The following is a 13,748-nucleotide window of genomic DNA, read 5'->3' as shown; positions in this document are numbered from 1 at the left end:
CATATCTTGTAATGCATTGACAGGAATTACCACTCCTCAAACTCTCAAGATAGAAGGGCATATCAAGAAGAAAAAGGTAATAGTGTTGATTGATTCGGGTAGTACCCATAATTTTATTCATTGTAAGATAGCCAAGGAATTGAATTGCTTCCTATATCCAGCACCAGAGTGTCAAGTAATGGTTGCAAATGGAGGAACCATAAATTGCTCTGGAAAGTGCCATAATATCAAGCTATCCATGGGAGAATATGTCTTGAATAGTCCAATGCTTTCCATTCCAATTGGTGGTGTGGATGTTGTACTAGGAGTTTAATGGCTACAATCTTTGGGTACGATGGCTTTTAATTTTCAATAAATTTTCTTGAATTTTTTTTGGGAAGGAGGTCGAATTAAGGGGTATCACAGGGAAATCGAGAAAGATAATAAGCTCTAACAGCATGATAAAGCTTCTAAAGAAAGAACAGCGGGGCAAAACTACACAATTATGTTCACTAGATGTACCCACATCAAAATCATCTTTTTCTCCAAATCTCCAAAAAGTTTTGGACAATCATTCCAAGGTATTTGAGACTCCCAAGGGCCTCTCACCTATTCGTGATCATGATCATGCTATTCATTTGATTCCAGGAAGTGTTCCCCCAAACATTAGACCTTACAAATATCCATATGCCCAAAAGAGTGAAATTGAACGTATGGTTGCATAAATGTTAGAGGTTGGTATAATTCAACTTAGTCAAAGTTCTTTTTCTGCTCTAGTGGTATTGGTACACAAGAAGGATGGATCATGGCGCATTTGTCCAGATTATAGGGAGCTCAACAAGCTTACTATTAAAGATAAATTTCCCATTCCTGTCATTGATGAATTACATGGAGCAATTTACTTCACCAAGTTGGATCTTTGTTCAAGATATCATCAAATCAAAATGAAGATTGAAGACATTCCAAAAACAACATTTATAACTCATGAGGGTCATTATGAATTTTCGGTCATACCTTTTGACCTTACCAATGTACCTTCTACATTTCAAGGTTTGATGAATTCCATTCTCAAACCCTTAGAAAATTTATGTTAGTATTTTTTGATGATATACTAATCTACATCAAGTCTTGGAAGGATGATGTTCAACATGTGCATAAGGTGCTCAAACTATTGGAGGATAAACAATTACATGCAAAAAGCTTCAATTGTTTCTTTGGAGTACAAGAGGTGGAATATTTGGGTACTCAGTTAGCTCATCTTATCATCCTGAATCCGATGGGCAAACTGCGATAGTGAACAAATGTTTGGAAGGACATCTTCATTGTCTTGTATCTGATAAACAGACAGAATGGGTCAAGTGGTTTCCTCTTGCTGAATGGTGGTATAACACTTCCTTCCATACTGCAGCAAAAATGACCCCATTTATGGTACTTTATAGATATCATCCACCGTCCATCACATCATCTTTAAAAGAAAATTCTAAGGTTCAAGTAGTGGAGGATCACGTCGAGCATCAACAACAAGTTCTCAAACTCTTAAAGGATAAGCTCACTTTGGCGCAAAATAGAATGAAACAACAAGCAGATCAACATCGCAATGAAATAAGTTTTGATGTAGGTGATTGGGTATTTCTATGACTACAACGATACAAACAAATGTCCCTCAAGCAAGCTAAGAAAGATAATAAATTATCAACAAAGTATTATGGTCCGTACAAGGTGTTACAAAAGATTGGTACTATGGCATACAAATTGGAGCTTCCTGCGTCTTCCTAAGTGCCCCTAGTTTTCCATGTTTCATGCTTAAAGAAGGTTATAAGTGACAAGCTCCTAGTTCAAATAATATTGTTGGAACTTGATGAGGAAAGAAAAATCATATTGGAACCTGAGGCAGTCACAGAAACAAGAACCCAAGAGCTACGAAATCGACCAATTTCAGAGTATCTCATAAAGTGGAAGAACTTACTTGCTGAAGATTCCACATGGGAAGACGAGAATTTTATACAGAAGCATCTAGAACTACTCAAGTGTTGAGGACAACACTTTTTGAAGGAGGGGCATGTTAGGCCCCTATACTTCTAGTGTAACCCCTTATTGTTATTAGTGCAATCCCCTTATTATATTGTTGTGCCCATGTAGTCCCCATATTGTTATTATTGTGCCCTAGAGAAGCCCACTATTTTGTTGAAATTTGGTACCGGAGGACAGGTGGTTCCTTAAGACTTTGATCTTTGGTCTAGGGAAAAGTGTCCAAAAGAATTTAACTTTTCTCCTAAAGTGACTATAATTTTTATAAAGTCAAATCTAATTTAAAAGTGACTTTAAGTGATAAAGTTACTAAAGTCTAATTTTAAAGTGACTTTAATAAAGTCAATGTAAAATTAGAAATGAAAAGTGACTTTGGAAATAAATGACTAAGTGGGGGTCTTTATTAAAGTGGGGTGAATTAAAAAATAGAAAGTGAGATTTAAATGAGTATTTAATCTCAGCCCTAGATCTCAATCTATTTCAGCCATTGGATTTAGGGATTCCCCAAAAGTCACTTATGGTTAGATTAAAGGAGAGAAAGGAGGAAAATGTCATTCATTCTTTCATGAGCAGATTGAGAGAAGGAGAGCAAGAGAGCAAGGGAGATTTCTGGATAGTGAGGAGAAGGAAGCAGCAGCTTGGCACACATTCCAAGGTAGCATTCCAGCAAGTCCGTACAGCTGAGTTAGCACACAGTGAAGGGCAGGTTTTGGGCATGATTTTCTAGAAAGGCTGTACAACAGTTTTGGCTCAGATTCCAAGGAGGCTGTACAGCAAGGTTGCACAGAAATCGAGGAGCAGAAAGTCTGAAAATTGCTGGCATGTTTTTCAAGGGAGGCCGTACAGCAAGTGGCTGTACCTTGGCACGCATTTCTAGGCAAAAATCCGTACACTGTACTGCTGTTTTTTTCTGCACAGAAATCGAGGAAACCATACAGTAGCATTTATGGCAGCTTGCACGCTTTTCTAGGCAGGCCGTACAACAACATTTAACGTTGAAATTTGGCACAAAAATCGAGGAGGCCGTACAACATTTATTGCTGTTCAGTTTTGCTGTTTGCAAGTTTTTCCAGTTGGCTGTGAGGCACGAAAAACGAGATAAGTTGTAAAAGTTTGCTTGCTGATTTTTGCTGAATATTTTCTCTCACTGTAAAAAGCATTTTCCAGAAATAAGAAGGAGCTTTCGAACTGGTTTTCCCCAAGAGTTGTAGGGGGTTTTTCCAGGGTCACCTTGACCAAAAATCACTGTGTTTAAATGTGTTGAATGGCTGTTTGTATGTGCTGATTTTTATTTTTGCATTTTCCAACATTCTGTAATTTTTCCAGAATTTGTGTTTTCAGCAAAATTTATTTTCCTGCTGTTAAATGTATGGATATGGGAAAGGGCATTTAACTATTTTGGAGAAATAAGGTGAAACTGAAAACCGGGGTGGGAAATGAGAAATTTTTACATATTGTTATTGTTGTGCCCTTACATTATTATTGTTATGTCGGCTCTGATTATATTATGACCCCTTAGACTTGTATATATAGAAAGGAGGCCTTGCCATTTGTATCATCCAAGAATTGTTCATTTGTGTAATGTAAAGGAGGTTGCCTCCTCAAAAAGGTTGATTTTGAAGTCATTGATCTATATTTTCTATCTTTTTGTGAGCTGTTTTCATAACACCCACCACTCTTTCTGCCACCCCTCACACTCCTCCTGATCTGCTCCTGGATGAAATCGTCCCACATCCTCCTCCAACCAGGAAAGTGCTCTCTGGCCACCAATTCGTGGATAAAACAATTCCACTTCTTGGTGAACCCATTTAAGGCAATCCTAACCAACTGCTCCTTTGGAAAAACCTTTCCAATGGCAACTAACTCATCCTTTACCTATGAGACTCTGGTGAGGAAGCATGTCACACTGTCGATCTTGGCCATCTTGGTGTTGCATAGGTTTTGTCTCAACACCATCTTCTTGTTCTCATTAGAACTCTGGTGTAAGGAGACGAAGGACTCCCACATCTAATATGCATATCTGATCTCTGAAACATGAGGGAATAGATGGTCCTTGATGGCATCTAGGAGGATCCTGTTTGCCTTCACATTCTTTTTGTTGAACTCCACCAACTGAGCTGGATCAGTGGGTGCTTGCACAACTGCTTCAACAACAGGGCACACATCCACCTCCTCTAGTAAAAGCATAATCCTCTCCTTCCATGGGCCAAAATTCTTAGCCCCTGCCAATCGTTCCTCTACTCTCAACCCAGTAGCCATGACCCCACAGCCAACAATATTGAGCAAATCTGGAGCTAGAACCTTCCTTCCTCTAAATTGCTAAAGTCTTTGGGTTTCTGCAAGGTTTCAAAGGTTTTGGTTCACTGTTTGAAGACTTTAAATGCTTGCTGCCCTCTTTATCAGCTGACTGAAATTTGAGATTTGAGTCTCAACATGGCTACACTAAGCTCTGATACCATGTAGAAAAATTATGATCTGCACCCGTAACCCAATTTACAAGTTTGCATGTGTTTGTTTAGGCCCACCCCACAGGTTTTGTCATGTTGATATAAATTTCAGTTGCATTTATTGTAAACATTAAAATAGTACTTCTACTATTTTTCACTTTCCTATCAGCTGGTAATTAATACGAAATTTAGGCAAGCATTCACACATATGAGACACTTATTTTTGGTCAAGCTGACCCCAGGAAAACCCCATAGCCTCTTGGGGAAAATCGATCTTCAAGCTTGAGAAATTTAGAGTAAGTACATAAAATAAACACAATACTTATCTCCCTTTTCTGCTATAGCATTAAATGCAAATTTACAGAAATTTGTGCCCACTGTAATTTTCAGATTTTCACAAAATTTCATGCTCATAATTTCTGCATTTTCTCACAGCTCAACTCCTTGAATTTTTTGCCTAAATTTTGCCTCAAAATTTGTGCAATCCCTGCCTTGATTTTTGTGCATAAAGGTGACTATTTTGGCTCAAAAATCATGCTAAGTCTCCTCGATTTTTGTATTGTTTGAGTCTGTTGTCCTGAAATTCATGCCTCAAATTGTGGGATTGACAGCAAAAACCTTCTCGAATTTCGAGTTGTTTTTGCTCGTTGAAGTTCGTGCAATAGCTCCTCGAGATTCGGGCCTCCATGCCTCAAAATTCGTGCATGTTGTAGCGGCTAATCTCCTCGATTTTTGTGTTGCTGTGGCTGCTTCCTCCTTGTAATTCGTGCCCTTCTCTAGCTGCAAATTTTCTCCTTTTTCATGAAGTTTCTCCTCTCTTCTCTCAAGTGTGAAGTGAAGAATGGGATCCCTTTTCTCTCTTTTGTCTCATTGGAAAAGATTGAATCCCTAAATCTAGGATCCAATGGTTGAGATTTCATCCTCAAATATCAAGATGTGTGGTTGAGATCAATTCTCCCAAATGATCCCCCTCATACATTGGCCTCATCACTTAAAAGTTTGCTAGTACCTTTTTTCAAGTTGTATATCTTTTCTATTTTTTTTTCATAAAGTGATTTTTCTCCTCACTTTAATATTAGAAAAGTACACGTAGTATTTTACACATAAAGTCACTTTATAAAGTATAAGTAACTTTAATATTAGGAAAAGTACATGGTACAACACTTTTAAGTACCTTTTCCACCCATGACATTAATGTAACTCATAAATGTCCTTGAGACAAAAGTAATTAATGTGATCACTAGGCTAAAGGGATAAAAGCCTAGTAACACCTCTCATTGGTACTATTTACAACACTCCCTCTTACTGAGGAAGGTGTTGCTCATGACTCCATCCTGTCTCTGAAGAAAACATGCTTGCCTCTTGGCAAAGACTTGGTGAGAATGTCTGCTACTTGCTTATCAGTGGATATATACTCAATCTTTATCGCCCCTTGCTAAATCCAGTCTCCGATGAAGTGGTATATGATCTCTATATGCTTTGACCAATTATGAAAAACTAGATTCTTAGAGAGTTTAATACAACTTCGATTATCACAGTAAATCGTAGTTGGTCTCAACATCTGACGAAATAAACCATGAAGAATCTTGCGAAGCCATAATGCCTTGCACCCTCCTTGACTAGCTGCCATATACTCATCCTCTGGGCTTCTTAATGCCACTGACTTCTGTTTCTTGCTGAACCATGACACAACTGTCGAGCCCAATGAGAAACAACATTTGGAAGTACTCTTTCGGTTATTGACACTGCCAGCCCAATCTGAGTCTGTGCAACCAATCAATTTGACTCCATCACATTTGACATAGTCCAAACCATCATCCACGGTGCCTTGTAAGTACCTCGACACATGTTTTGCAACCACCTAATGTACTCTTCTGGGCTCCATCATAAATTGACTCAATTTGTTGACAACAAAACAAATATCCAGTCTGGTGTTAAGAAGATACATCAATGAACTGATCAGCTGAGGATACAAAGTGGGATCCACCAACTCGGAATCAACATCATGCAACTTCTTCCAATTGGTGATCATAGGAGTAGCCATAGACCTGCAACCATCCATACAAAATCTCCTCAAGATATCTCCTGCATACCTGCCCTGGCCCACGAAGATATGCCCATCCTCCTACCAAACCTCTAACCCCAAAAAGTAATGCATCAACCCCATTTCAGTCATGTCAAACTGTGAAGCAAGATCTCTGTTGCGGTGCTGAATGAGTCTGTCCTCCCTTGTAATAAACAAGTCATCCACATACAGTACCAAAATGAGTGGATCGTCACCTACCAATATAAAGTATAGGTTTGGATCTGCATCACTCTTCTGGAAACCCACCTGCTGCAATTAGGCATGTATCCTCTCGTACCATGCCCTCGATGCCTGCTTTAGTGCATACAAGGCTTTCTTTAGCCTACACACATGAGACTACCTCCCATGCAACTCAAAGTCCTCAGGCTGATTAATGTACACCTCCTCTTATATAACAACATTAAGAAAGGCGGTCTTCACATCCATTTGTTGAATCCTCCATCCCATCTCAGTTGCTATAGATATCACTGCTCTAATGGAAGCATAGTGAGCAACCAATGCAAAGGTCTCCTCATAGTCAAATCCCCCTAGCTGTGAGAACCCTCGCACCACAAACCAAGCTTTGAACTTCTCCATGCTGCCATCTGCAACATGTTTGATCTTGTAGAGCCACCTGGAAGTCATAATTGACTTCCCATCAGGACGTGGCACTACCTCCCAGACATCATTCTTCATGATAGAGGCATACTCCTCTACCATGGCATCCCTCCAGATCTGTTGTCTAGCAGCCTCCTCAAAACTAGCTGGCTCTGTCTCCACAACATCTACCACAAAGCCACCCAACCTCTCTAGTGGTCTACTCTCCCTTATTGACCGCTTGGGTCTCCCCACTACCTTCTGAGCCTCCTTTAGGGTCTCTTGAAGCCATCTTGGCTTCCTCTTCCCTACAGTAGTCTCCTGTGGCGATATGGGAAAAACCTCAACTGGTGCCTCTCCTCCAGGCGAGGAAGGCTCTGAAATAACCAATGGAGATCTTGAACTTTGAGGTGCCTGATGAACCTGCATTGGGTGATCCGGTACCAGGCGAAACTGTGGTCTGTGAATCGGTCACCCCTGAAGAAGGTGAACCTCCTGATCTTGAAGTACCATCTGATGCACCTGAAACCTGTGGTGTGGCCCTCTACTGAGGAGCCTGCTGCTCTATCTGATCAACCTCTTGAGACCTCCTCAAAGGTCTCTCCTCCTCAAATGTCACATCCCATCTCAGGACAATCTTCCTCTGTGCAGGATGATATATACAGTAGGCTCTGCTAGTCTCACTGTAACCCACTGGGATACCCTTCTTTGCAGTGGGTTCCAACTTCGTCCTCTTCTCCTCAGGGGTCTGTGTATTTGTAAGGCAGCCAAATATCCTGATGTGCCCAACTTCTGGCTTCTTGCCGGTATACACCTCCTAAGGAGTCTTGCTCCCTAAGACTTTGTGTGGGCTCTCGTTTTGCAAATATACAACAATGTTTCATGCCTTGGTCCAGAAGAAGAAAGGTAAAGTTTGATCATGCAACATCGCTCTAGCTGCACCCACAATGGTCCTGTTCTTCCTCTCTGCCACCCCATTTTGTTGAGGGTTATAAGGCACAATGAGCTCCTTCTTGATGCTAACACTCCCACAAAAGTCTCTCATCTCCGCAGAAGTGTACTTTCCCCCATTGTCTGATCTCAACACCCTGATTTGCCTCCATGTTTGGTTCTCCACAAGAGCCTTAAATTCTTGGAAACTTCGAAAGACCTCATCCTTGGTCTTCAGGAAGTAAATCCAAGTCCTCTTGGGGTCGTCATCAATGAATGTCACATAGTACTCATATTCACTCAATGAAACATGAGACATAGGACCACATACGTCAGAATGAATCAAGTCAAGGATACCTGCAACTTTTGTCACTGCTTTAGAAAGATGTTTTGGGAAAGTACACCCCCTGCACACATCATGATGTTCTATGTTGAAGTCAGGCAATCTTGTGACCATTTCCATCAACATCCTGAAAGCTCCATGGTGCAAGTGGGCCATCCTCTTGTACCACAAATCACATAACTCACTGCTACTAGTCTATAATACCATAGCTCTAAGAAGTTGAAACATAAGTCTATATAGTCTCCCACTATGAGCTCCAATCACACGAGCAGACTCGATACTGGATCCCCTAGGATATATCAACAGTTGTCCCTTCCAGAACTGTACCTCATACCCCCTATCCTTCAAGCTAGAGACTGATATCAAACTCTACACACATCATGATGTTCTATGTTGAAGTCAGGCAATCTCGTGACCATTTCCATCAACATCCTGAAAGCTCCATGGTGCAAGTGGGCCATCCTCTTGTACCACAAATCACATAACTCACTGCTACTAGTCTATAATACCATAGCTCTAAGAGGTTGAAACATAAGTCTATATAGTCTCCCACTACGAGCTCCAATCACACGAGCAGACTCGATACTGGATCCCCTAGGATATATCAACAGTTGTCCCTTCCAGAACTGTACCTCATACCCCCTATCCTTCAAGCTAGAGACTGATATCAAACTCTTCTTCAACCATGGGACATAAAGAACATCTATCACCTTCGGCGGAGGTGATGACGCCCTCTGAAATGAAACTGTCCCCATCCGTGCTGCCTTGACTTTGGAGTTGTCGACAAGCACAATTTCCAAGTCAATATCATCCTCCAAAAGTATCGTAAAGTGCTCTCTAACTCCGATCATATGGTAGGATGCTTCACTATCTATGAACCAAGCACGAGAAGATGTGACATGAGTGGCTAAACTCACCACCAAAGCACACTCTGAATCAAACATAGCCTCAAAATCATTCACTTCCGTTGAAGCTTAACTCCCTATTTCTTCTTATCCTTCTTGTTGGGACACTAAACATCGTAGTGACCCATCTTCCCACAAGCAAAGCATTTCACTTTGCTCATGTCCTTCTCCTTAGCCTTTTGCTTCCCCTTCTCCTGCTTTGCTCCAATAGAAGACCCCTTCTTGACCTTCTTTCCCTTCTTACCCTTAGCTGCAAGCATAACATTCTCCTCTTCACCTCCCCCACCACTCTTGCTTCCACCCCTTGCACTCCCGATCTCCTCTTGGATGAAATCATCCCACATCCTCCTCCAACCAGGAAAGTCTCTTTGGCCACCAAGCCGTGGATAAAACCATCCCACTTCTCGGTGAACCCATCTAAGGTAATTCTAACTAACTGCTCCTTTGGAACAACCTCTCCATTGGCCGCTAACTCATCCTTCACTTGTGAAACTCTGGTGAGGAAGGATGTTACACTGTCGGTTTTGGTCATCTTGGTGTTGCGTAGGTTTTGTCTCAACACCATCTTCCTGTTCTCATTAGAACTCTGGCGTAAGGAGACCAATGACTCCCACATCTGATATGCATATCTGATCTCTGAAACATGAGGGAATAAATGGTCCTTGATGGCATCTAGAAGGATCCTATTTGTGTTCATTCTTCTTGTTGAACTCCACCAATTGAACTTTACCCGTAACCCAGTTTACAAGTTTGCATGTGTTTGTTTAGGCCCAACCCACATGTTTTGTCATGCTGATATAAATTTCAGTTGCATTTATTGTAAATGTTAAAAGAGTATTTCTCCTATTTTTCACTTTCCTATCAGCTGGTAATTAATATGAAGTTCAGGCAAGCATTCACACATATGAGGCACTTATTTTTGGTCAAGTTGTCCCTGGAAAAACCCCACAAACTCTTGGAGAAAATTGGTCTTCAAAGGAGGTTTTTATTGCTTAAAAAATTTAGAATAAGTACATAAAATAAACACAATACTATTTACTCTTTTCTGCTGTAGCATTAAATGCAAATTTCTGGAAATTTGTGCATACTATAACTTTCAAATTTTCACAAAATTTCATGCTCATAATTTCTGCATTTTCTCACAGCTTAGATCCTCGAATTTTGTGCCAAAATTATGCCTCGAAATTTGTGCAATCCCTGCCTTGACTTTTGTGCCTGAAAGTGATGGGTCTGCCTCTAAAATCGTGCTGGACAGCTCCTCGATTTTCGCACTGTCCGAGTCTGCTGTCCCAAAATTTGCGCCTCGAATTTTGGTCTTGACAACAACAACCTTTTCTACTGGATAAGGCATACATAAGGGGATTGTGAAACTCCCTCCTTTTGTACTGCTTTGAAGTTGTCAACTTCGTGGTCCTCTACATCTCCTCTGCTTGGAAACTGTCTGGGAGATATTTCTCATTAATCTTCTGCAGTTGTTCTTGTGCTTATTTGATGTTGAGATTCGGAAATGTCTTCATCCAGGTACATGGCATTCTTATCATGGTGCTGCATCTACAATGTACATCATGTCTTTTATGCTGCATATTGCACGTACTCTGCTGCATGTCATCCTGTTGCTGCATACCTTCATGCATGTCTTGCTCATCAAACCAAACACTGTTTGTCCTAGCATCCTTTTAGCACATATTATATCCTCCTCAGTCAGGATGTCCTGTTCAAACTTCATCCATGATTTCCATGCAAGTAGGATGCCCACCTTAGAAAGGACGTTAATAGGTTAGACATATTGGTTGTGCTTTTCTGTTAACACTGTCTAGTGCAGATTCTCAGAATATTTTACTTCGTCAAAATGCGTTTGAAATATCTTCGATAATAAATCCAAGAAATTAAAACATTAAATCAATGTGGTTTGATGCAACAAACACTTAAAATGTACAAGTTTACAGGCCAATCCTTAGACAAGTTAATAAATTAAATAATTATTATGTCTTCTATGTTTGTGGATTGCTATATATTTATCTTAAAACTTTTGTATGTTGTTAGTCCAAACTTCAAACTTCGTCAAAGTTTTGAGAACGTCATTGGACAAAAAATTTCAATCTACAAAAATATTTATAACACTTTCCTCTTGCAATCATAGAGTGTGAACAAAATGGAATGCAATGATGCCATTTACTCCCTTGTTTTTTCTGAATGTATTATGATCAATATTGAGAACTGGATAAGAAGCAAGACAGATTAAATTTCTCGTAGCATGGTGCATTGATGAAAATGTGAGATCTTATTCAACCCATTCATAGCCTGGCTGTGCTGCGCTTATATATTTCACTTCTCTGAGTTATTTTTCGTCATGTAAAAGATGCTATACTCAAATGAATTATTTTGACCGACTAATCTCAATGTTTGATCATATTTGGCATTTATGTCATTCCTCTGAATTATTAGTGACTGCATATCCTAGATTTCCGTTATCATAGATCAAATTCCTTTATTGTGATTGAATTAAGATTTTCTATCTCGATGCTGCACTAGAGGAAATTCTCAAAAAGTTTTGAGAATCTTTTTGATTTTCAATTTCTTTGCAGTAGTATTCTTACAGTTTCTTTTGAATTCTGAACAGTTATTGTTGCTCCCCATGGCATGAGGGGAAAGCTTACAGGTTGTTGCCCCAGTGATTTAGCGAGTCAGCTTTATCAAAGGTTTGTTTTCAATAAATATTTGTTGCCTTTTTATATACACTAAGTTGTTGTCATATCGTTGAACATGAGATTCCCATGCCAGTGAATGAAACATCTTCCATATCTTTCAAGTTCTGGGTTTCACTTTTTTGCATGTATAAAATGTTACGGACCTTGTTTATATTGATAGATGTTTGTAATCATTCAAGATTTTTCTTAGAATACATGGAAACGTCCCTCAGTTCTACCTTGTATGAGTACCATTGGCTAGCAAGTTGTTAAAGTTTTGACATTGCAGTTATTACTTGATGATTCAACCTTCATGTTTCTTGTCCATGTTGACCTCAAAGTTGATGTGTCAGTGCTGCTTGTGCCTATTATGTTGCAGCAAAATGAAGGCATCAAATGATTTCTCAGATGTTACTCTGCCTTTTCATTTCAGTCAAGCTTCATATGGAAAGATAAGAGGACAGACTTGCTATGCAGAGGTCAGTCTTGGTTGCCTTGCTGGTAGAGCTGCAAAAGCAGGACAATTAAGCTCAAATGTGAACAAGAGTGGCTTTAAGCAGGATGATATTGATATTCCTTCTTCAGAGATTCCAGTGAAGGATGAAAGAAAACAGGGATGTGAGGATTATGTTCAACTTGTTGAAAGGACATTAATATACCCAGCTGAGGCCGTTTTAGTTCCAATGGTACCCCTTGTCCCAGCTAGAACTTGTCTGAGAAGGTATGCGTTCTCTTCACTAGGCATATTCAGTTCACACTTGCGAAATGGATTTCGGAGATTGTAATTTTCTAAGTCATTAATTTTGCAGGTGTTGGTTGAAAGATTGGGCTGGCACATCATGGCTGGAAAATGGTCCGTTGGCTGACATGTCATGCACAAGTTCGTCCATATCAGGGTAATGTACTGTGAGCTTTTTTTGTTACTGATTGTATGAGTAAAGCATTAGATATCTTTAAAAATACACAGATTCCGTCCTTTCTGGTACATTGAAAGGCTTTGGCAATCAGTATTTTTTAAAAATTAGGCATACTAAAATTACTAATATGGGCTTGTACCAATTGGTGCATGCAAAATCTGGAGGCATTTTTTAGTTTCCCATAAATCAACTATGAGGATGTTCAATATATATTTATCAGAAATAGGATTAAACACTATTGGTCAAAATGGTGTTACACCTTTTAAAACCAGAGTTCCACTCATCATTGTGGTTTGGGGTAATAATATTGACACATCCAAGAAATAAGGATGCCTACTTATAATATCTCTCTTTTAAGGTAAAATATCATCAATTGAAGAGTTAAAAAAATTTCCCACCCATTTTCAATCAATAACTCAAAATATAAGGTGATTTTCAAGGTGATTATTCAGAAGGCAACATTCAGTAAAGCAATCTATTGCCCTCTCTATATTTTTGTTCTGATACATTGGTCTCCCTTTTGTGCTGTCCTGCAGGTTGTCTCTGGTAACCCTAAAATAGCCAATATGATATTTCTAAAAAAGCAATCTATTGCACTCTGTATTTTTGTTCTGATACGTTGGTCTCCCTTTTGTGCTGTCCTGTAGGTTGTCTCTGCTAACCCTGAAATAGTCAATATGATATTTCTCATCATATATTATATATTATCAAGACTCTGACATGACTTAGGCATGTTGCAAGACAGGAGAGTGTCACCACTATGACTAAGTGATCTAGACAATGTGCAACACAGAAGAGTGTCACCACTGACTAATGACCTAGACAATGTGCAACACACGAGAGTGTCACT

The 13,748-nt window shown here is 39.6% G+C and overlaps 1 protein-coding gene across 14 annotated transcripts in view; it reads left to right on the top strand.

Moving 5' to 3' along the window:
• The window catches only part of GCT (RNA polymerase II transcription mediator), a 300,003-nt gene that overhangs the window by 129,823 nt on the left and 156,432 nt on the right, over positions 1-13,748 (top strand). For 13 of the 14 annotated variants that reach the window (XM_089439924.1, XM_089439921.1, XM_089439917.1 and 10 more), the window contains 3 exons: positions 11,915-11,993; positions 12,361-12,702; positions 12,791-12,877. In XM_089439924.1, the coding sequence (XP_089296050.1) occupies positions 11,915-11,993; positions 12,361-12,702; positions 12,791-12,877 (508 nt within the window). The remainder of the gene's footprint in view (positions 1-11,914; positions 11,994-12,360; positions 12,703-12,790; positions 12,878-13,748) is intronic. The other variant, XM_089439926.1, reaches the window with a different exon arrangement.

The sequence above is a fragment of the Pinus tabuliformis genome, chromosome 9, assembly GCF_031772625.1.
Source record: "Pinus tabuliformis cultivar Carrire ecotype Pingquan chromosome 9, CPIR1, whole genome shotgun sequence".
Taxonomy (NCBI): domain Eukaryota; kingdom Viridiplantae; phylum Streptophyta; class Pinopsida; order Pinales; family Pinaceae; genus Pinus; species Pinus tabuliformis.
This window is presented reverse-complemented; position numbering and strand designations above follow the sequence as displayed.